Source organism: Kryptolebias marmoratus, linkage group LG22 (genome assembly GCF_001649575.2).
Source record: "Kryptolebias marmoratus isolate JLee-2015 linkage group LG22, ASM164957v2, whole genome shotgun sequence".
Lineage (NCBI taxonomy): Eukaryota > Metazoa > Chordata > Actinopteri > Cyprinodontiformes > Rivulidae > Kryptolebias > Kryptolebias marmoratus.
Window position 1 is genome coordinate 7300074 of NC_051451.1, and position 24530 is coordinate 7324603.

General features: G+C 39.4%; 1 protein-coding gene across 6 annotated transcripts in view; it reads right to left on the minus strand.

The window, feature by feature from the left end:
* Positions 1-1740: 1740 nt before the first annotated feature.
* The window catches only part of kif20ba (kinesin family member 20Ba), a 65848-nt gene continuing 43058 nt past the window's right edge, over positions 1741-24530 (minus strand). For 4 of the 6 annotated variants that reach the window (XM_037973622.1, XM_025002061.2, XM_037973623.1 and 1 more), the window contains 5 exons: positions 21479-21520; positions 12671-12745; positions 11224-11341; positions 9626-9771; positions 1741-3814 (listed from right to left, as the gene is read on the minus strand). In XM_037973622.1, coding sequence (XP_037829550.1) covers positions 3734-3814; positions 9626-9771; positions 11224-11341; positions 12671-12745; positions 21479-21520 — 462 coding nt within the window. In that variant the 3' untranslated portion in view covers positions 1741-3733. The remainder of the gene's footprint in view (positions 3815-9625; positions 9772-11223; positions 11342-12670; positions 12746-21478; positions 21521-24530) is intronic. The other 2 variants (XM_017438504.3, XM_025002062.2) reach the window with 2 other exon arrangements.

Sequence of the window (24530 nt, forward strand, 5' to 3'; positions counted from 1 at the left end):
ATCATGACTTTGAACTTGATAGCTTTGGTCTATTGAGTCCAAGATAGAACTCCTGTGTTTTTTATAATTTCTCTGAGCATTGCACAGTCTGACCATGGGGTGAATTGGCTGGGACATCCTTTCCCGGGAAGATTGGCAGCTGTCTCCTATTGTAAATATTTCCATGTGTGAGTAACCTTTCTCACTGAAAAACAATAAAGCCCAAATAAATTAAAAATGACCTTTAACCCTTCCCAGATTGTTGGGCAGTAAGTTCCTTCTCTGAGGTCATTGCTGATGCCTTTCTTCCTTGGCGTTATGTTAACACACACCTGTATAATCCAGAGCAGAACTAACAACACTCCTGGTTTTATAGAGTAATCAAACTGATGATCAGTTAATCAATACATTTGATCAGCAGCTCCTGATTGATAATGAACAATTTGAATACTGTGGAAGCAGTAAAGGTGGACTTAATTTTTACATTTTGGCTTTGTTTAATAAATAATGATATGGTGGATGTGATGTGTGTTTTTGTACACCTGAAGTTAGCTTTAAATAACTTCAGAATCTGTTAAAAACCAGATCATTTTTGTTACATCCAGATATGTGAAGCCCTGAATTTTTCTTTTCTTGCCTGTCACAATATTATTACTGGGGGGAGAAGTGCTTTTTGACACCTGAGTGCTGGATCGCAGTCTTGATTGATTTATCTCCTCATTTTGTGTGCTACATGACTGATTAGTGTCGTCAAGAGACAAACAGAGTCTTGCTGCGAACAGAAGGGTTTATAGAAACTAAATGTTCTCTGTGCCTCTGGAGCTGAAACTGAAGGTTTAGAGAGAAAACCCACAACACACTTATTGACATCAAATTTTTAAGCACCAAATACATAATCATAATTTTATATGTTAAAGGGAACCTATTATGCAAAATTCACTTTTTGTATGTTTTTGTACTTCCATTTGGGTATCTACTGCTTCTAGAAACAGCCCAAGTGCAAAAAAACAAACAAACAAACAAAAAAACACCCAGCAGTTTTTTAGCAATAAGGAATTTTTTTCTGGTGTCTGCAAAACGAGCTGTTTTAAAGACCTCGGGATTATTGCGTCACAATCCCCGTTACCTAGCAACCCCAATCCGAGCCCAGCCCCTCACCTGGCAACCCAAGTGGAGCTCCACCCACTTCATTACAAGAAGATCATCACATTTGTTCTGCTGGTTTTACCGCTGAACAATGTCTGCTGGAAAAGAAAAATGTTCTGTTGTTGGCTGCAATATAGAACGCGTTTATATTGTTGTTGTTGTCCCGACTCGCTACCAGTTGGGTTTTGGACCGCTGACTGCTGCTGTCCGACTCGACAAATGTCTGTTCGAACCCGCAAAGTGCCCCTGTCCCAAAGTCAGAATCCTCAGAGTTTGAATTATTAACGATATAAATGTGCGTCTGATCCGCAGAGTTTAATCCTTCAGAGAGTATTTATGTTTTGAGACGGGACACTGAGTTGGTGGGCATGGCCAACAGCAGCTTATTTGCATAAAAGTGATGTAGCCCTAAAACCGCTCATTCTGAAATGAGCTCAAAACAGGCAGAACTGATCAGGTGAAATCTCAATATCTGAGAATGATTTTGTGTATTAAATGTAATGAACATGTTTTGTACAGCCCACAGACAAATCCTGACTTGTTCATGGAAGCATAATAGGCCCCTTTTAAAAAATAAAAAAAATATATTTAAAAGAGGCAAGAAATGCTTTTTTACTTGTTGTTGTTGAAGAGAAAAATACTTTTATTTGGTTGATCAAAGTGTCTGTAAGGAAAATAAACATGATAAACATAAAATATGCATCAAGAAATAAACACTTGAAAGTAAAAAAAAAATGATAAGACTTGATAGTTTAATTAGAACAGAACAGAGTGACAAAGAAATAGAGTATAAAGATAATTTATACATCTTGTTTACAGCATGGAAGTGATTATTTAGTTATGTGCGGTCACATTCACCTCAAACCTGGGGATAAAGTGCAGCTGGAGTTAAGGGTGCATCTGCTGAGGAGTGAGGATTGGGTCATTTTGTGGCCATAAAGGAGCTTGTAGTTTCTACACTTTCTTTTTGTTAGAATCAACAAAACTCAGAGGGCAAAATCCTACAGCTTCACTGCATTTACTTTATAAATCTCTGATTCTAAGTTTCAACACAAGTTGCTCATTTTGCATCGGACTGCTTTCAACTTTGCTGTAAATGCCCTCAAAACGAATATTTTTACAAGGACTTTTTTGCATTCGGAATGTGTTGAGATCTTTGTATGGATCTTCATATTTAAAAGAAATTAATGTTTTGTAAGTGTTGATAAATGTTAAATGTTTTAACTTGTAGGATATTTTAAAATGTTAGAGATTTGAAAAGAAACATTTAGAAGGAAGTTTTATAGACAAATCAAATCTTAGAATCAATTTCTGTAATAGTAAAAAAAAAAAAAAAGACTAAATGTATCTGAAAAGGAATATTAAAACTTCCTTTAACTTTTTTAATAGTGTTGATATCTGTAGCCAATTACTAAAAGTATTACAAATATTCCAACAAAGGATTTTTTACAATACTACAGCAATCCTTATAGAAAAGACAGGAAATTAATGCTAAATAAAAAGCAACACTGCATTAAAATAAATGAAAAATATTAGGTTATTTTCTTGCTGCTCAGTAATGTTGAAAAACAAACCCTCTACTTGAATCTGGACAGTCAGGAGCCTCCTTTAGTAATACCTTTTCAATTAAAATGTCATGTGTATTTAGAAAACACTGAAGTGGAACTGATATAGCTGTGCGTGTTTATATTTGCACATTAAGAAATGCAACATATTTCACTAAATGGTGTGCACATTCTTCTGGAGAGAAAAAAGGTATTAAAGTTTGTGTTTCACTCTTTGTTCGAACATCAGAAAATGACTGGAGAAAACAACATTCAGGACAAACTTCAGCATAAATGAGTAAAAGAAATAACGTGTCAGAAATAAAAAAGTGGGAAGAAAAAAAAAAAAGGGTCCCCCTAGCGTGACAGAGAACGTCCAACCTCTGATTATGAAAACAGAATAAACATTGTTTAACTACATATTAGCAGCCCTCTAAGACAAATTAAAGCTTACTGTAAGATTTTAAAGATTAAACTAAATTGGTATCAATTAAGGATAAACACAACTCAAAGCTAAGAATTACATCTTTAAGGTAAACAAAGTGTTTTAACATGAAGTGTAGAAAACTGCTGAGTCCTTGTTTTATACTAAAACGTGTGTAAAGGTAGAGTCATTGGGTCAGCAACATTAAAGGAAGAAAAGAACATCTGAAGGTTTAGTGTTTTATCTTTTAGCGTTCAGGCTGCCATGTTTGTGACCAAAAACACAGCCGAAGGTGTTAAGAGGAACTCCGTGTCAGGACTGGAGGGCCACAGAGTTTCTGTTTTTTCTCATTAATGAGTCAAACTGATCCAGCTCTTAATAAATCCACTCTTACATTAACTCCTGTTTTCAGAATACGAACGGTTTCACTGACTTCAGATAATATAAGATTATCAGTCTTTGCTCAACTTTAAAACTGAATGGTAAATATTTGAGAACTTCAAATTAAATAGGATCATTTAAACAAACATAAAAAAAGCTTGATTATGAGCAGCTAAATGTTCCCTTCATTTATTGAGACTTAAACAACAACAAAAAAAAAACAACAGAAGAAGGGAGTACAGTAACATGAAAAGGTTGATTATTTAGCCTTTCTGGAGCGAAGGCGCCTCTTGATGAGCTGATGGTCGCTCTCCTTCTCCTCTGTGTCTCGGCTGATGATCTGAAACAAAAAGGACTGAATGTTATAAAGTTTCATCATTTATGTGGGCCTAGCTTTAGATTTACTGGAACATCAATGCCCAACTTTCACATATAAGCATCAAAAGGAGACAAAACAGCAAAAACATCCATCCATTTCCTTTTTACTTGTCCAAGTCCGGCAGTGGAGGGAAACCCAGTGCTCCACAGCACTCCTCAGCTCCTACTGGATGATCCAAGGATGGATCAATCCTCCAGGGAGTTCTAAGTCTGCCCTGAGGTCTCCTCCCAGTGAGACGTGCCCGAAAAACCTCCAAATGGAGGCGTCCAATAGGCATCCTGATCAGATGCCTGAACCACCTCAGCTGACTCCTTTCGATGAGGAGCAGCAGCAGCGGCTCTACTCCGAGCTCCCCCCAGATGATGGAGCTCCTCATCTCATCTTTGCAACCAGTATCTCACTGGGCTGCGACTGGTGGCAACAAATTACGAACGGCATTCGCAAAGGAGTTTCTAAAATGTCTTCCCATGTAAAACGGGGTATTCTCAGTTTCCTCGAATGAGTCATTATTGCCTCGCTCTTGTGCCAAGAGAGATTAAAACATTCTGGAAAAATTAGCAAAACAATTTTTTTCTTAAAAAATTTGTTTGCCACGAGCATCTGAATCCAGCTTCAAACACTTCTCAGTTTAATTTTTGTAGTACCGTATTTTCCGCACTATACGGTGCACTGGATTATAAGACGCACTGTCACTGAATGGTCCATTTTCAAACTTTTGTCATATATAAGGCACACCGGACCATAAGGTGCATGAAGGTGAGGTATTAGCTTAAGGCTGAGCTCAGAAGCTCATTTCAGCCGTTTGTATCCAAGATCTCGTGTTTTTGGTCCTGATCCATCCCTCATGAGCAGAGGTGAGGGATGAGCATAGATGGCTCAGTAAATCAGAGCTTTGTCTTTCAGCTCAGCTCCTTCCTCACTGCGACAGACTCCCAGAGATGAACTCCTCCACTTTAAGACTCACCCCCGACCTGAAGGAAACTCTCCACCTTTTTTTGAGGACCAGAGCCTCAGACACTCATCTTGACTGATTCACACTCGGGCTCCGAGAGAAACAGGAGGTTATGGCGACCCACTGCTTAAACAACCCTTTTAGAAAGCCGGTTATGTGACAAAACGTTGCATCATTCAGTCAGATTCTGTGGAACTCGTCTACTGGAGTCCTGGATTTTGTCTTGTTATGAATACCATTTTGGAGCAATGCATATTTGTGTGTTTCTTTGCAACAACAACACAAGAAGTCAGTTTAACTAATGGTGATCCTTGAGGGCGACTTTATAATTGGGATCATGACTTCATTAAAGAGTGAAATACTGCTCCTGTGATTTGTTGGAGCTTTTTCTGCTGCTTACTGATGTTTCCTCTTATCGCAGAAATTATTACCATTTCTTTTTCCATCATTATTAAAATGTCTGTGTTATGAAGAGCTACATTTCATAAACTCTAAGGTTTTTTGTTTATTAAATCATGCTAAATGAACAATCTTTCTGATACGCCCAGCGGTAAATACTTTACTTCAGTCAAAACAAGTGGTAAGAGCTGCTTGTGCTGTAATTTCCCAACATGAAAGGGTTTAAAAAGGGGGTCTAACTGAAGATGAAGACACCATGTTTCAATTTCAAAACCATGAATGGTATAAATCATAGATGAATGATTTATACCATTCATCTATCATTTGTCTGATCCCTCACATAGGACCCGTCTGCCTGCATAGCTCCTAGGATCATTGGGACACCCATTGGCTCACCACCTATGGGAGGGGCCAAAGGGGTCGGGTGCAATGTGGGATGGGTGGTGGCCGAAGACGGGGACCTTGGCGGTCTGATCCTCGGCTACAGAAGCTGGCTCTCGGGACATGGAATGTCACCTCTCTGGTGGGGAAGGAGCCTGAGCTGGTGTGTGAGGTTGAGAGGTTCCGGCTAGAAATAGTTGGGCTCACCTCAATGCACGGTTCTGGCTCTAGAACCAGTCTCCTTGAGAGGGGTTGGACACTCTTCCACTCTGGAGTAGTCCCCGGTGAGAGGCGCAGAGCAGGAGTGGGCATACTTGCCCCCCATCTTGGTGCATGTACGTTGGGGTTTACCCCAGTGAACGAGAGGGTAGCCTCCCTCCGCCTACGTGTGGGGGGATGGGTCCTATCTGTTTTTTGCACTTATGCACCGAACAGCAGTTCAGATTACCCACCCTTTTTGGAGTCCTTGATGGGGTTATTGGAGAGTGCCCCTCCTGGGGACTCCCTTGTTCTGCTGGGGGACTTCAACGCTGACGTGGGCAATGACAGTGAGACCTGGAGGGGTGTGGTTGGGAGGAATGGCCCCCCTGATCTGAACCCGAGCGGTGTTCTGTTGTTGGACTTCTGTGCTTGTCATGGATTGTTCATAACGAAAATCATGTTCAAACATAAGGGTGTCCATATGTGCTCTTGGCACCACAACACCCTAGGTAGCAGTTCAATGATCGACTTTGTTCATCTGATCTGCGGCCGCATGTCTTGGACACTCAGGTGAAGAGAGGGGCGGAGCTGTCAACTGACCACTACCTGGTGGTGAGTTGGCTCCGATGGTGGGGGAGGATGCCGATCAGACCTGGCAGGCCTAAACGTGTGAGTGTCTGTTGGGAACGTCTGGCAGAGCCTCCTGTTAGGCGGAACTTTAACTTCCACCTCCGGGAGAACTTTGAACATGTTCCGGGGGAGGCGGGGTACATTGAGCCTGAGTGGGCCATGTTCCGTGCCTCCATTGTTGAGGCGGCTTACCGGAGCTGTGGCCGCAAGGTGGTTGGTGCCTGTCGTGGCGGCAACCCTCGAACCTGCTGGTGGACACCGGCGGTGAGGGATGCTGTCAGGCTGAAGAAGGAGTCTTATCCAGAAGCAGCTGACGGGTACCGGCAGTCCAAGCGGCATGCAGCTCGGATGGTCGCTGAGGCAAAAACTCAGGCATGGGAGGAGTTCGGAGAGGCCATAGAAAAAGACTTCCACACGGCTTTGAGGCGATTCTGGTCCACCATACAGCGTCTCAGGAAGGGAAAGCAGTGCAGCACCAACACTGTTTATAGTGAGGGTGGTGTGCTTCTGACCTCGACTCGGGACGTTGTGGGTCGGTGGGCGGAATACTTCGAAGACCTCCTCAATCCCACCGGCACGTCTTCCATTCAGGAGGCAGAGCCTGGGGACTTTGGGTCGGGCTCTCCAATCTCCGGTGCTGAGGTCACCGAGGTGGTTAAAAAGCTCCTTGATGGCAAGGCTCCGGGGGTGGATGAGATTCGCCCGGAGTACCTTAAGGCTCTGGATGTTATAGGGTTGTGTTGGCTAACGCGACTCTGCAATATCACGTTGACATCGGGGGCAGTTCCTCTGGATTGGCAGACCGGGGTGGTGGTCCCCTTATTCAAAAAGGGGGACCGGAGAGTGTGTTCCAACTATAGAGAGATCACACTCTTAAGCCTCCCCGGTAAGGTCTATTCGGGGGTTCTGGAGAAGAGGGTCCGTCGGATAGTCGAACCTCGGATTCAAGAAGAGCAGTGTGGTTTTCGTCCTGGTCATGGAACACTGGACCAGCTCTATACCCTCAACAGGGTCCTTGAGGGTGCATGGGAGTTCGCCCAACGAGTCTACATGTGTTTTGTGGACTTGGAGAAGGCATTCGACCGTGTCCCTTGGGGAATCCTGTGGGGGGTACTCCGGGAGTATGGGGTACCAGGCCCTTTGATACGGGCTGTTAGGTGCCTATATGACCGGTGTCAGAGCTTGGTCCGAATTGCGGGCAGTAAGTCAGACTCGTTTCCAGTGAGAGTTGGACTCTGCCAAGGTTGCCCTTGTCACCGATTTTGTTCATAACGTTTATGGACAGAATTCCTAGGTGCAGTCAAGGTGTTGAGGGGATTTGTTTTTGCAGATGATGTGGTCCTATTGGCTTTATCAGGCCGTGATCTACAGCTTTCGCTGGAGCGGTTCGCAGCCGAGTGTGAAGCGGCTGGGATGAGGATCAGTGCCTACAAATCAGAGGTCATGGTCTTGAGCCGGAAAAGTGCCTTCTCCGGGTTGGGGAGGATGTCCTGCCCCAAGTGGAGGAGTTTAAGTATCTCGGGGTCTTGTTCACGAATGAGGGAAAAATGCAGCGGGAGATCGACAGGCGGATTGGTGCAGCGTCTGCAGTGAAGCGGGCACTGTACCGATCTGTCGTGGTGAAGAGAGAGCTGAGTCAAAAAGCGAAGCTCTCGATTTACCGGTCGATCTACGTTCCTACCCTCATCTATGGTCACGAGCTTTGGGTAGTGACCGAAAGAACGAGATCGCGAATACAAGCGGCTGAAATGAGTTTTCTCCGCAGGGTGTCTGGGCTCTCCCTTAGAGATAGGGTGAGAAGCTCGGTCATCCGGGAGGGACTCAGAGTAGAGCCGCAGCTTCTCCACATAGAGAGGAGCCAGTTGAGGTGGCTCGGGCATTTGATTAGTATGCCTCCTGGACGCCTCATGTCCCACCGGGAGGAGGCCCAGAGGAAGACCCAGGACACGCTGGAGGGACTAGGTTTCTCGGCTGGCCTGGGAACGCCTTGGGATTCCCCCGGAGGAGCTGGCCCAAGTGGCTGGGGAGAGGGAAGTCTGGGTCTCCTTGCTTAGGCTGCTACCCCCGTGACCCGACCCTAGATAAGCGCAAGAAGATGCAAATGATAGATCCATCCATCCATCCATCCATCCATCCATCCATCCATCCATCCAAGTCTTCATCAGTGATTCAGATGGTCAAATCTGCCATTTTGCAAGCTTAACGACACCAAGAAAAAAGTTTTGTATACGGTATTCCTACTCCCCATCCAGTAGCAGCTCCTGAGCCTAAATCTTAGTGGGGTGGACATTCATTTCCTGAATCGATACCCATACAAATGTTATTTATAATTAGCGTTACATTTTCTGTCAAAAAAAAAAAAAAGAGTAATGTTGCTTAATTTTTTTTCTGCACAAAGTTCTTGCTTCTTATCTGCCTCCCATGGGTCGAGGTTGTGTCTCACAAAAATATAAAACTCTGCACCCGCACTCACCCAAAATGGGAGTTTTTTTTTTAAATTTTAACTGGCATTTTGTCAACACACACATACATTCACCACTTTGATTAAAGGCCTAACCTGGGCTTGAAACTTGATCCCAGAGATTATAAGACTGGATCTGTTGAAGAAAGTATCTCTCCTCTGTCTTTAATTTTCTGTGTTCTGTTTATGTCCGGTCTGTCCGCTCCAACCCCATTTAAGTTGGCTACCACAGCTTTGAAAACGCTAAAAAGGCCTACAGAAAATGAGCTCAAATTTGCTAAGACTCACCCCCAACACATACTCAAAAAAGACTGGATGATCTCCTAAAATCCAAGAGTGCGCATGAAGTTATTTTTAATGTTTCACCAAAATGGGTACAAGTCTGATATTTGAGATCATCTAAGTTTAAAACTATTGCATCAATGGTGGTGGGAAATATAGAATGTCTTTAATATTTAGTATTTTTCTGATGTGGCACCCTACTCGATGGACTTTTGAAATGTTTTTTTTTCCCTCTGTAAACTTTTGGGTTTTAAACACAAACAAGCTTTTCTCAGTCCTGGTCCAGGTTGTCTTTTGATAATAATAAAAAAGTAAAAATCACATCTTAGTGAAGCCCTGTTTGTCAAAATTTCAATGATTTTTATTGAGTTTTTATTCATACAATAATGTTTTTACCCCTAACTTACAGTTATTGTTAAAACTGAATAAAATCAATCAATTTAAGAGGAAAGAAAGAATGACTTACAGGGTGTGGAGGCATCTCCATGGGGCTGGAGATTGAAGGCCTGTAGAGTTTCTTTTTGCTCTTCTTCGCTCTCAGACGAAGAGAGGAAGAGGAGTCTGGTGAATCTGCATCCACCCGACTGCTCACCAGACCCATCATTTTCTTGGCTGCACAAACAGAAACTGTTTTATTAGAAAGAATTAAAGCTTCCAACAGAGTTACAGAGCTTTTAATTTCATGTTCAGGAACTGCTCGATGTTCCTTCAAAGGAAATCATCGGAAGAATTTATATAAAGACTATCAGAAACTACAGGCAGCAAGTTAAAGGAAAACACCAATCAAATTTGTTATAAATTCCATTTAAAAGGATCAGAACACCCAAAATATACAGATTCTTTTAATGTTGGAGCTCAAAATGTTGGCTTTCCCTTTTAGAAACAGCAGCAGTTATGAGAACAGTTGTAGTTGTTTGTGTCAGTGGCCTAGTGGTAGAGTGTCTGCCCTGAAACTGGAAGGTCATCTGGAAGGGTTCAATCCCCGGCCAGGTCATACCAAAGACTGTAAAAAAGGGGACCCATTGCCAGCTTGACACTCAGCATTAAGGGTTGGAATTGGGCGGTTAGATCACCAAATGATTCCCGAGCGAGGCACCGCTGCTGCTCCACTCCCTCAGGGGATGGGTCAAATGCAGAGAACAAATTTCACACACTCAGGTGTGTGACAATCAGTGGTACTTTAACTTTAACTTAAATTCACCATTAGAATAAAAGAGGACAGTAGTGGAGGGGTTTCATTGGGGTTGAACAAATAAAAACATTCAAGCCCTGAAAATTACAAATAAAGCTAAATGACAGGAGATGAAAGCCTGAGAGACATAGAAGGTCAGACAACAAACCCTAAAGTGATAATTAACTGAGAAACCGCTGATCCCTGAGGACAAAACTGAAGACTGCTGGATTCTGGGATATCTGTTGTTTTTAGCTCCACATCGAAGAAAGATTTATGTCCAACACTTAATTTTCTTTTCCGGTTCTTGTCAAATGTCCAGAAGGAATTCTTAGATGTGCCCTTGTGTGTGTATGTGTGTGTGTGTATGTGTGTGCATGGATTTTAACAAGGTGCTCTTCTACTGTGTAAGTTTTAAAAATATAGAAAAACAAGACAATTTTTTTTTATTAATTATTATTACAGGGCTAAGACTGTAAGCAAATGTCTTTAAATTTAGGGTTATTTAGTTACTGTTAAACTAATTTGGTGATTAAAAAAACAATCAGGTGATTTGTGTTGTCTTCATGTTGTTCATGTGTTTCATGCCAACAACTTTATTTTACAACCTAATGTAGCTTTATCTGGTTTTATGTTCTTGAAATCTAAATCCTAACTAAATTCAACCTACAAAAGACTGAATCTTTTGCTTTGAAAGATTTGCTATCAGGAATCAGCAGGAAGAGCTTTTGCTGAGTCACTGTTCGTATATTATTCTTGCTTTTTTGGGGGGGGGTTTGTTTGCCTTTGACTGCAAAGTCGTCTTCACCTCTCATCTCTGAAATATACTAAAAAGGAACCAGACTTCTCTTTTCTTTCTATATTATGTCCCACATTTTACGTTCAACACTGACCTTTGGTGCCGAGCAGAGTTGGGGAGCATTGCAGAAACTCTCCGATCTTCTGCAGCGTTCCCTCCTTCCTGCTCTGGACGCTGCTGTGGGAGTTGTAAGAACCTGCAGGGGAGCAGCCCTAAACACAGAGCAGAGTCAGTCTGCCAGCAGACTTTTAGTGACTTTACTATATATATATATATATATATATATATATATATATATATATATATATATATATATATATATATATATATATATATATATATATATATAAAAGACTTAGGAAATCCTTCAGCGCAACAAAATCTTTACAATCAGACTTCAGGTTTTCAAATAGGACTGGTGTAATTTACTAGAAAGTTCCTGAAGAAATGTTGAAGGATACGAATACATCTACTACCTGAAACTCCAACGACTGTCAGTGTTTTTCTGTAAAGCCCAATAGTAATTTAGGGCAACTTTTGCAATAACCTAAGCTAATCTTAGGAGATTTGGGAGAAATTCACAAGTCCCATAGCGGTGAAAAACAAAGAGAAAACGTCTATGTCTTGATGTATAAACAGTGCAGAACCCAGAAGTTGAAGCTGAAACAACAGTGGCTTCCCTGTCAGCTAGTTCCAGAACAAGTTTTAAGTCTCGCCCCCTCCAACAAACAAAAATCAAAATACACCTCAGATAATTTGTTTTCCGGTGTTGATGTTTGTTGATTAGTGTAGTTTTCAACTTGCTGCTGCGTTTGAATGTTTATTTTTTAAATATGTCATCTATAATCAGTTATTTTATGCCTAAGTAAAAGCTCATAACACCATGATTGTGAGCGTAAGACTTGGCAGGACTAAAACTCTACATCCCAAGTGCCCAGATGCTGGTAAAAAAATACAACATGGCAGCTTCTGTAAATTGGTTCCTATAGGTTTCAATTCCTAACCACAACAAGGCAGGGACAGTATAGTATTATTATAAGTCTATGGTAAGAAGAATTTGTCTGCAGAGATTATGTGAAGCTTAAACAGCTTAGAAGTTAAAGTGTGAGAGATCATCTCACTCCAAAGTAAACATTGTGGTAAAATCTCAAAAAATCATAAAACTAACTGAGATTGTGTTCTGTTATATAAAGTCCAACTTTCTGTGAGCAGTTTGCACTTTAAATGATGCTTCTACTGTAAAGTATATTGGAGATGATCGAGCACCAAAGAGGTCTGGGTTATTCCACTCATTTCACCAAAGTCCATTGTAGTCTATGGGGAATTTATTTTTGGAAAACGTTCTCCGAGTCATTCAATGTACGATTACAAATATTCATAGCACACTATTGCTGAACAAAGAGCATCAATCAATCATGGTCAATACAACCTGCTGTTTTTGACAAAAAAAAAAAATTATAGTAGAGCAGCAAAAAAGAAAGCCACTGTTGAAGAAAACTCATTAAATCTCAACTGGATTTTGTGTCTTTCTAGGTTGTTACCTCCTCTTTGTGTGGAGTCAACTTTGGTGTGAGTTTGCTTCTCGTGTTCCTTCTGTTCTCTGCTTCCACTTCTTCCTATAAAAACAAAGACAAAAGTATATATAAATATATATATAAGAAGTGAGTGTGTACGGAGTCATCTGCATTGACACTTGGTGACAGACAAGCAGCAAAAAACAAATTGTTTCATAATGACATTGATGAGATGGGGTGATTTGAAGAGAAAACATCACATTGTGCATCATTGCCCTAAGTAGGAAGTCATTTTTACCAAGATGAAACAGATTATAAGGAGAAAAAGCCTAGCTCTACATTAGAGGTAATTGTTTAGCAGAGGAGCTCAAAACATAGACAAGGTTACCAGTTAAAATGCAACACTGTCTGGGTGTCAAGTGTTTGCTTTAGATTCGGAGTCTGTCAGTGGAAAACTGTCTATTCAGGAAAAAAACAAAAAATAAACAAACAAGGGTCTAGAGTAATTCCATTTCAGAGATGTGCTTTTGGTAATCCTCTGACGTAATGTTTTTTTCCCGTCTTTGTACTGATTGTTGGCATACCAAGGATTTATTTTAATGGCCTGCTCAGACTTGAGGCCCTTTTTAAAAATAAAAAAATCCATCCATCTTCTTTGACACTTACTTATGGTTGGGAGATCACAGATCCAGTAGGGGAAACCCATACATCCCTCCAGACCTGATGTGAATAGTCAATGTAATCGATGACGACAATTGTGATAATTTGTTGATATCAATCTTTTTAGTCAACACATATAGTGTTTTTAAAAACTTACATTTTATTTTTCTAAATATTTCTGTAACAAGTAACGTTATTTTTTCCCCCCCTCACAGCACTAGTATGTGCTGTGTATGTTAGTCGAGTTACGGTCAGATCTGTCCAAGCTATAGTTTCACTTTTAAGTAAAGCAGTGCCAGTGACTGCAACAGAGTCTGATTGTTTTAACTATACAAGCTTTCCTTTCCTTACACATGTTAGTTTAGCTCAGGGAGTACCTCCGCTTTTGACTCAATCAGGAGAAGCTCAACAGCCCTTCCATAAACTGACAGTGTGAAAATGACAAATGTTTTAAGGCTGGAAATCCAGTTAGGCATCAGCTGCAGCCACAGGCAAATGAACTGGTCATTCCACAAAGTGATCATAAAACAATGTGCTGTTAGAATAATCACAGGGTCATTTGAAAGTACATTCCTGCATCTGTTTCAGTAAAGAAAAAGAAAAACAACAACATATATTTGATGGCTTGTTAACAAATAAAAGGATTCTGACTCAGAAGAAGCCACTGGGGAAAAGGCCGACCTGAGAATCAGGCTCATTGGTCGGGTCCAATGAGTGGGCGTGACAGTCGAGGAAGGAAAAAGGTCACAACATATAGCACCATCAGTGACTCAATGGATGTTTCTTAAAATAACCAGAATAAGGATAAAGAAAGGGAGCGGAAAGAAAATCAAAAAATGTTAAGAACCTCCACGGTGGAGCTTTGAGAGTGTGTGCAACTGAGGCCGAACAGGCGTTAAAAGGAATGGAGAGAAAAAAAAAAAAAAGAAGAGTGATAGGTAACGTCAGTAAAGCATAATTGGAGTGTGTGGCAAAAGTAGACAAGATAAAATGTGAATGTGTATCAGGGTTTGGGGAATGTGTGCTGAAAATAAATGAGACAGGAGGTAATGTGAATAAAGAGTGGGGACAAAGATAAACATAAGAGCGGAAGAGCAGATGTGTTTCAAGTTGATGATTTTTTAACCATGTTATAAAGAATAATCTCTAGGAACAATGGTTTTCAAATTAAAAAAATTAAGATAACTAGTGGTACACAAAATAAATGTTGGTATCAACCATTTATATGTCAAATAAGATTAATAACTATTACGGGTGTAACAGTACACGTATTCATACCGTGACGATTCATTACAGACGTTTTGGAAGGGTACAGTGAACTGATGACAGATATGTCAGTCATACGTAATCACACACTCCCAGAGCAGGTGCATGTTTTAATGAACTGCATCACGCTAACAGCCACAACAGAAAAGAAGCAAGGGAATATGCTATCTAATCACGCCACACCAAATAAAGGATGGGTGGTTCAGAATAACAAGCAGAAGCCTAAAGACCTGCCTGTTTGACTCAGATCAGCTCTGCGGGACATGGGTTAGTTACAGCTGAAAGAGATAAGTTGTATCATATAAGTGAGGCTTTGAAAGTACTGTTGCAAGCCATCAGGATACCTATTAAATATCCCTGATATCAAGTCTTATTTTCTTATATTAGTACTCATCTAGCTAAGAAGTTGTTTGTGTTTCAAATTTTATTCATTTTGTTTCACATTATTCAGTTCTTTGTTGCTTTTTATTACGCATAAAGTTAACTGAGGAAAACACTCCTTGGTTTTTGCTTTATTTCATTATTTAGTAATATTGTCGTGTTTTGGCTTTCGGTGTGATGGAGGCGTGTCGGTAAGTGAAGATACACGACAAGAAAAAAGCGGGTCTCTTGCATTAACTTTACTCTTCCAGTAACAGATGAGTTACAATGGCACCTAAGTTGTTCAAACTTACAACGGTGTTGTTTCCAGCCTCTAGCTCTGGCACAGACAGCATTTAGCAATGTCCAGGCAGTGAGCAGCGAGAGCCGTAACTAACAACAACAGAATACACTTTTTAATCTCGCGATACTAGCCTCGTCTCCAGAGCTGTGTTGCATTTACTAACCTAACTTAGGCTCGGAAAACTGAAATAAAAGATACAAAACCAACTTATAATCTAATAAAGTTTAACCTTCTTTACAATATTTTACTAATAGATACCTTTCTGAAGTTTATCAAGTTTCATGTTTGACACTCAACCTGTGGGTTACTTTTTACACTTCAGATTTGATACCCAGCTGACAAATCCTACATTGCTGTACGTGACTTGGTACCTTAGACCCTCACGACTAATAAGGGTGTTTTCTTTATTTTTACAGACAGTAACTCTCCCAGAAGCAGAAATGCACAGATTAAAAAAAAGTATTTGGCACCTGTTTCTTTTTGTTTTTGTACCATATCGAACTGTGAGCCTCATGCCAAGGTACTTAGGAAAACTGTTGCACCCCTATTAACTATGATAACCTGTAATATAAAACTAAAAAGAAAACATAGTCAATAAATAAATAAATAAATCTTGGCCCCAGTTGAAAAATTACTTAACACAAAACTGCAGTGAAGAATATTTTGACAATGCGTTTGTGGCTTTTTAATCAGCACCAGTTAAGTCTTTACAGGACCTGACTGCAACAAAAGGTGCAAAAAAGTAAGGAAAATAGATTCAAGTAATCTTCAAGTAATTCAGATCTGTTGGCCTGAAAATATCTAACACTGAAAGCAATGCATAAAACTGTCACATCTTAAACTTTACCTTTTAATCATAGTTTGGGGTCATAGGAGTTTTACTGGCCAGTTTTTTTTTTTATGGCCAGTGTTTCTTTACTTAAGGAAACCGCTGAAGTGACTGAAAATAGGGGAGGAGTCATATAGGAACAAAAAGTCTGATAATTCTGATACATATATACACTCAAACATGTTAAGTATGTTAGCATTAGACTAGAATTGGAGAAAACAAAAACAACAACAAACAAAAAAAAGAAACTAAAGTTACTAATCTAGAAATGGTTTTGCAAACACAACATGAGGCGGCAGTGGCTCAGGAGGTAGGGGCTCGTCCTGTAACCGAAGGGTTGGCAAGACACTTCATCTGCCTTGCCTACTGCTGGTGGTCAGAGGGTTCAGTGGCACCGGTGTAATGGCAGCCTCACTTCTGTCAGCCTGCTCCAGGGAAGCTGTGGCTATAATGTAGCTTATCACCATCAATGTGTGGATGAATAGGTGAATGACTGACTGTAGAGTGAAGTGCTTTGGGGTATTTGGACTAGATAAAGCTCTATACAAGTGCAGGCCATTTAAATGCATAGTTCTGTTGTTATAGCATTCCACTGCACTGCTTGATCCCAGATCCCTTTTTGAAAATTGCCGTCCACATTCTTTTTCCTTTTCTTTTGCGTTGAGCAGCACTGTTGTACTTCCACCTAAATGTCTTCTTTTAGATTTTGCGAGTGCCTGACCTACATTAGGCTGTCTGTCATCTTGCTTGTGTAGGAAAACAGATATATCAAAATCAAACACGTGACTCAAGGATTTACTTGGTTTTAACAGAGTGCTACATTTACATGGAGTATGGACCTAACTGCATATGAATACATCTGGAAAACTACTGGAGTAAACGTTTTCAGACTGCACATTTGATACAGTTTAGGATAACCTTTTTTCAATACTTTGCAATGAGAGTCATTGAGGGCTATTTGGTTCTTGTATAACCAAAGTAAGAGCTGTGTCCAAATAGTCAGCATAAAGTTGAGCTTCTTTCAGGTGTACATTGAACTTTGCCCCTCGTCTCTAATCTTGTTTGTGGTGTTCTTGGACAGAATATCAAGGTGTAGTTGAGGTGAGGAGGGTGTCTGTTTGGTTTTGGAACCTCGGGGTCTCTCATTTGCTTTTTGCAGAGGATGTAGCTCTGTTGGCACCTTCAAGCCACGACATTCAGCGTGTACCTGGGTTCCTCGTCTGGGTCCTGAATGAGTCTCTGCCTCAAGCGGAGGAGCTCAAGTGTCTGGAAATCTTGTTCATGAATAATAAACTGAACTGATTGATGATGGCCATAAATATGATTTTGGAGTAACTGCTGATTGACTCTAAAATACAAACTCTCATCTGAAGGACTAGAATAAAGTAGGCTGTATATTAAATTGTGCCAGTTTTAACATGCACTCCATACTGTAATGACCCTGGAGGAATATTTGACTTTCACTGCACAAGACTGGACCTGTCAACATGATTGTGAGTTTAAACCCAGCAGACATGACGTTTCAGTCAGGGTGACCCCACAGTGCAGCGCAGTTAGCTGACAAAAACACTCCTAGGACCACAAAAGCCTTAGGGTGTAATAAAGATTTTCTGGGACAGGAGTGATGTCTCTTCTAAAAACAAACCATTTCAAATAAATCATTAAGACTTCATCTGGATAAGAGACAGACATCGTGAGCCGGGAGAGATGACACAACATTAAAGACAATGAGGATGTCAGAAGGGAATGAAAAAAAGTGAAAGAGAGATAACTGGAGAATGATAGAAGGAGAAACAAGTTTTAAGACTAAGAGGGAGGAGGCCATTTATTGGCTTGTGTGTGTTCACATTGCCGGAGTTTATACGTTCCAGGCTGCTAATGCTCTATTACCTCTAGAGAAAATTGAATGGTGCACGAGTCTGACTGGCTGATGAAATCAGCAGCGTATCACTCCTGGGTTACTGCCTGCAGGTGTCAAAGATGTCTGATAGGAACCCAGTTACCATGCAAGGGTGACATATGATGAATTACAAGTTCTACTTTTAAGATATACCAAATACATGTTAATTAATCCATTGATTTTGACACTGTATAGAAGATGAATGGCAAGAAAACTGGGGGAATTGACTGTGCAATTAATTCTTATGGATTTAAGTCTTAAAAATATCAACTTCTACAGGGTTTCCCCCAGAAAATAGGCTAGGCCCGGTGGTAGATGGCCGTTCACTGGCCAATCGCTGGCCTACCGTGATTTAGTAAAAAAAAGATTAAAGTTGATTGGAAAGTTGAAAATATGGCTATTTATTATGTGATATTGTAAGATATTTGTGTCAAATATTTACACAACTACAGTTTTACGAAAAGGCACTTTTGAAATACTTTTTTTAAGCAAAAATACAATTAATATAAATACAAATTGTTTGCACCTAATTTGAATCCTAATATAAGTCACATTTACAAATAAATGTAATTAACATAAATGAAAAAGTGCAAAAGGCACCAACACACATCTCACTTGTAGGCCAATGAAAAACAAAAGAGAACTCTGAAAAACAGAGAGATGCTGTACTGTACTGTGCTTTTTGTGGCACAGGCTGCATGTTGGATCACTACATGTAACAACAAAACAAAGTATATCTAATGCTGAATTTAATAGCATAATTTTACTGGTAAACAAGGATAATTTTTTTTTGTATTTTGATTAAGTACAAAACGTGCTTACATATTCGCTCTTGTAAGCCACCCGCTGAATTTCGGCTCAACTAACCATTTTTGGTGAAACACGCTCGTCTGATGTTTATTGCTGTGGCTCCGACAACATGCTAACTCCAGGTAGCTGAAAGGGGGTCGGTCTCAGGACCTTAGGGCTCATTAGAGTCCGCCAGGGCTCCGCCCAGCAATGGCGGGCCGCCAGACTTATAATACGCTGGGGGAAACCCTGTTCTAGTAGCAGTAGCATGTAAGAAAAATTTTCATAAACATTGAGCACAATTTATATATCTTACAAATAGTCATCAAAATTCTATGTGCTTCTAACTTCAACAAAGCCACTGTGAGAAAGACCTTCACTCATGTCCAATATTTGATGAAAGCACTTCAGCAAATATAATAAAGCTGAATCCCCAAATATATTATCTCAGAATAAAAAGTCAGTCTCAGTACTGTGCAGAAAAAAAAGCTTAAGAAAACCCTAGCTGACAGTAAACTATAATCAACTGAACTTTGAAAAACTTGAAAAAGACCTAAGGACAGGTGACATTTTTAGGCTTTAGTTTTACTCCAGTAATTGAATACAGAAGTACAAAGACTCAGCGGAACTAAACCCTGAATGTAACACTTTATTTTTTAGCCTACAAATGCATTGTACTAAATCACTTCACTAGTTTCCTCTCTCAACTAATAAAGTAATGACCTTTCAAACAGCTTTCTTTTTTTTTTTTAACCAATCAAGTTGTTACAACTTGATTTGAGTAGTCTTTACTTGATCCATCATTCACTCTGAAATTAATTTTACCTCAACCGACTCATGAGGGAAATATATGAAAGTTAAGTTGATAAATGCATCTAAAAAACAAAGTTCAGAAAAACTAAATATTCTGTAGTAGTTAAAGTACAACCTGAAATGACAATCAGAAGTTGTTGCGGCATTGTGTAAAGTAAAAGTTGGACAAGTAATACGTTTAAATGATCCTGGCTTTCAAGGCAAGAACTGAACATGTGTCAATAATCCAACACATTATGTGTAACTATGGAGTTTACAGTTTTTCTTAAAGAGTTTTTAGTCTTTGTTTGATTCTCAGGAGCTCCTACAAGCTTTGGTTTATGACTTCTGACCGTCCAGGAGGAATAATACTCAATGTGGTGCAAATTAAGTCAGAAAAGCTGGAAAACTGATGGCAGGTTTAAAATATGCTCCAAGTCTCTAAATGCCAACTTTCAAAGGAGATGAACAACACACTGATTACGTTGCAATAAAACTCAAAAAAAGGGAAAAACTCCAAACTTGTAGCAGGTGAGCAGGGCCGAGTCGAGGTCATGGAAAAGAGCCATAAAACTGAGGTATGTATCAAGCCATTTCTTAGGCAAACTGTTACACAACTAAAATTATTTGCTTCAATTATTAGAACATACCTGTAAAATGATCTAAAAGTGCTCCTACAGTGCACTGCGACTAACTATGGTAGGTACTTTTTGTGTAAAACCTAAACGTTTCAAAGCAAAGCAACTGGACTTCAATTCTGTAGTTGATGACATTTTGCTTCCCATCTGGGAAGCTTTTTCAGTTTAAAAATGAAGTGTGCAGAGTTCAAAGCTTTAAACAACATTTTTCTGTTTAAAATGATAAAGTCTGGTCGCTGTATGGTTATACTGCAAGTTGCAAATTCCTCTCAACAGCTTATCAGAATATAAATTGTCTCACTATATGAAACTGCCATTAAAAACAATTACAGGAAATTTCAGGGGCTTTAATTCAGTCATTAACATCTATTTATGAAAAACATCTTTAAACTGTGAATAACATCTAGCTATTAGGAGTTTTGGAGGGAAACCTTTCTACCTTTAAAATTGGATTCATGGATGATAAATAGAAAAATGTGCCCTCATTTTTTGTTGAACAGCTGACATCCCTTTAAATGACAACACTGAGTATTACACTTTATTTTTATGCCAGCTTAAAAAAATTGTTGCACAATCCAACAACTTTCAAAGACTTTAGAAACCTTTTTTAAATGACTTGCCTATTAAGAGGTCAAACCACCTTTTAAGACAAAAAGTCTTTAGTTTTTAGTGACTGCTTTCTACTTGAAATCTGTGTTATACCTTTTTCTCTGTCATTACTAAATGATGTAAAATAGTTACAATGAACTGGCAATTAGATGAGATAATTCACTAATGTAGCAACTGATGATGTCTTTGTTTGCCATATTGGTTTCAGTCCAACATTTTTTTAGCATAGGTCCAACATTTTTTCCTGCATCTTAAAAAACATTAATTAGATATTTAAAACTTACAAAAACAAGAAACAAACAGAATTCAATGGTGGAGTAATAAAATATTAAATTTGGAACACGGGCTTAGAATTTTTCACTATTTTTTTGTTTTGGAACTATTGGATGAAAATACTGTCTAGTTTTATTTAAAACATAAGAAAGGCTGAGAATTGGATAATTTGAATTTAAGAATATGAGATTTATCCAATAAACAAAGTAAATATTGCACTGCAATGTAACCAAAAAGCTGCATTGTTGGCCAAGTGGGGGGTGGGGGGTGGATGGTGGTTGGCCAGGACTGAAACCAATTTGGTAATTACAGATTGTGTGTGAAAATGTGATGATGGTGAAATGTTTCTTTGTCATTATATGAAAGATTGGATGAAAGAGTGATTTAGTGGTAGGAAAATTAAAGTCAGCAATACCTCAGGTGTTGCTCGTCGTTTACTCCTCCTGAAAAAGTGAGACTTCAGACAAACAAGAGCTTGGTTAAAAACACACCTTTAATCTGTTGTCAGTTAGTTTTAGATTCTACAATCCAACAGTTATCTTACGCTTTATATAAAAACCTGGGAGGTGAATTGTACTCCTGAAAGCATAGCCAAGTCAAGTCAAGGCAAATTTATTTATATAGCACTTTTCAGCAACAAGGTGGATCAAAGTGCTTACATAACATATCCTACCAAAAAAAAGTACCTGAAACAAAAATGATCTCCTGCAACTGGAGTTTGTCACACAATGATAAAACTTATGGAAACTTTGATATCCAACTTCCAGATTGGCTCAAACAACTTCAGACCTAGTGTTCCAACATTCAAGAGAGAACCATGACCTTAAGTTAGTTTCTTGTCCCTGAGGAACTTAATACAAGGCAGCTGACCTGAGAATGAAGACAGTGACCTGCACCCCTTGCCAAGGCTAAGTGATAAAGTACCTTATGAAAGTCTGCTTGAAGATGTGAACGTAGCATTACCAAGTATCCCTACTGGCACCAATAAGCTGGTATAAATCACAGCAACAGTGGTCCTTGAAATGCTTGATTATAAGATACAGAAACTATACAGAATACAGAAACTTAAGATCCTGAAATACATCAGAAAGAAAGGCCCCAATGATGAACTGCTAAGTGAAGTGGCTGATATCAACAAATCCTTCCATTGGCTAGAAAGGGCTGGACTGAAGGACAGCACAGAGACACTAATCGTGGCAGCACAAGAACAACAGAGGATCATCACCAAAATATAATCACTTGATTGTTGTGACAACCCCAACGTTTCCTGAAATTGTTATGAAAAGGAGGTTATGTTTTCAGAAGTGTTGGTTTGTTTGTAAGATTACTTAAAAACAAATTAAAATACTTTAGTGAAATTTTCAGAAAATGTGATTACATTTTGGTGGTGATCCAGATCACAATCTGGACCATACAATTTTTTAGCGACTATGACCTTGGCAGAGGTTTGCGCTCTCCGTGCGCTTCTAGTTAACAATTTTGTCATTATCTATTGGAAACAATATCTCTTAGCAAAAATATCTCATGAATCATTGAATAGATTTTAATAAAAATGAAGTTAATAAACTTAAAATGAGCATTTAAAACTTTTTAACTTTTGGAGCAATGATTATTCAAGATGCTCATGACGGTTACCTTAGCAAACACAAAATTAGGTATAAGTAAGTAAATTTTACAGATACTGAGGCACAATTTTGTGTGGTCGTAAAAAATAGCGCTTACTAGCACATGTTCTGATTGCTGACAGATCCATTAGTTCTTTTATTTAAACTTTTCCTTAAATAGTTGGTGACAGTGTTTGTTAGCAATATATATGATGAACCACTTTACAGATTTTATTGAAACTCTCAGAAAGTAATCATTGAATGCATGTCTATAACTGATCAACTTTTGGAGTCATCCTCATTCAGTATAAAATGCACCAAGTGTTAGGCTTGTTCAAAATTTCTAGTTAACTTTATTTGTCGCTGAAATTATTACTTAAGTTGTGAATCATTATTGGCTTAGCTTCAGTGCTGTTATTTATGGAGCCGTTAGCTTTGCTACTCAAATTTGCCTAAAATACAGTTTAGAAACAGTTTCCAAGACACTAACAAACAACATACTCAGAAAAAGGGATGTAACAGTAATCAATGGGAGAGGAAAACTAGAGTAAAATTGGAATATTTAAACATTGTGATCTGATACCGTCAAACTGTTGTGGAGTCCCGTTTGTTCACATTCACCAAAGAAAGAGGAAACAATGAATCCATCCATTTTTTTTGTTTTAGCCGATTATTCCAGTGGTTGTTGAGTGAGAGGAAGTGTACGCCCTCGTCAGGTCGCCAGACAACCAGTCATGGTCACTAGCACACACAGGGACGGTTTAGAGTTGGCAATTACCTAACATGTATGTTTTTATCCCACAGACCAAAAACAGAGTACGCAGAGAAAGCCACTCATGCATGAGGAAAACATGAAAACTCCTGGGAGTCGAACCCGTGACTTTCTTGCTGCGAAGCATCAACGCTAACCAACTGCAGCATGGTACAGCACAGGAACCTTGTTATATTCTAAAGCTCATTACAAACACAAAAAGGCTCCTCAATTGTCAAACTCCAGGCAGTTATGTTCCACTTCAGCGCCACGAGGACAAAAAAAAATTGAAAACTAAAACAAAAAGCTGTTCTCCAATTTGTGTGAACTGAACCTTGGCTTCATTTCTTGTTGTCCAAAGTTAATTTGGGGCAAGAGAGTCAATAATTCAACTCAGAGAAAAAGTTAAAACTCAAGATGATAATGCTGTGGCTTTTCCAAAGAAATTTGTTTAGAACTACTGGCACCAGATAACAGTATAGGGTCAAATATTTTACAACTAAGCTTATTTTTGGATTTTATCCTTAATAAACCCACTTGTAGACTAGATGGTTTACTATCTAGTACTAAACCTTTCTCTAACATTTGTGCTAGAGAGCTGAAGTTGAATAAGATAGGAGTGTTGTCTTCAGGCAAATGAACTAAAAAAAATGTAAATCTGAGATTCTGTTTTAAAGCCCTGAAGACGTCATAGTGTGTCTGTTTGTTCTGTTGCTCTCCGTGACCTCTCCGAGGCTCTGTTTTCCCATTAATCAGCGGCAGACTTGATCTCTGCCTACTCTCCTGCTGACTTTCAGCTGGATCACGGTTGGGCCAAGATCCTGCTGGAAGACAGACCCATGGAGAGATAAATTGAAGAGCTGACTCACTACAGGTCAGGAGAGAAGATTCGAAGCCCTGTCTGACTAACATGCTGCTTGTGTCTTACACTAAATCACCGCAGGTGTTAAGTAGATTTAAGTAAAGAAAATATATAATATATAATAGCTACTGTGTAAATCTGTGTAAAATATTCTTTTTTTCTTCAGGCCTGCAGTAGGAGGACTCCAGAGGAGTTCCGCATTTGTGTTTCTGGTGTTCTTGACAGTTTGAGAAAATGAACAAATGTCTTG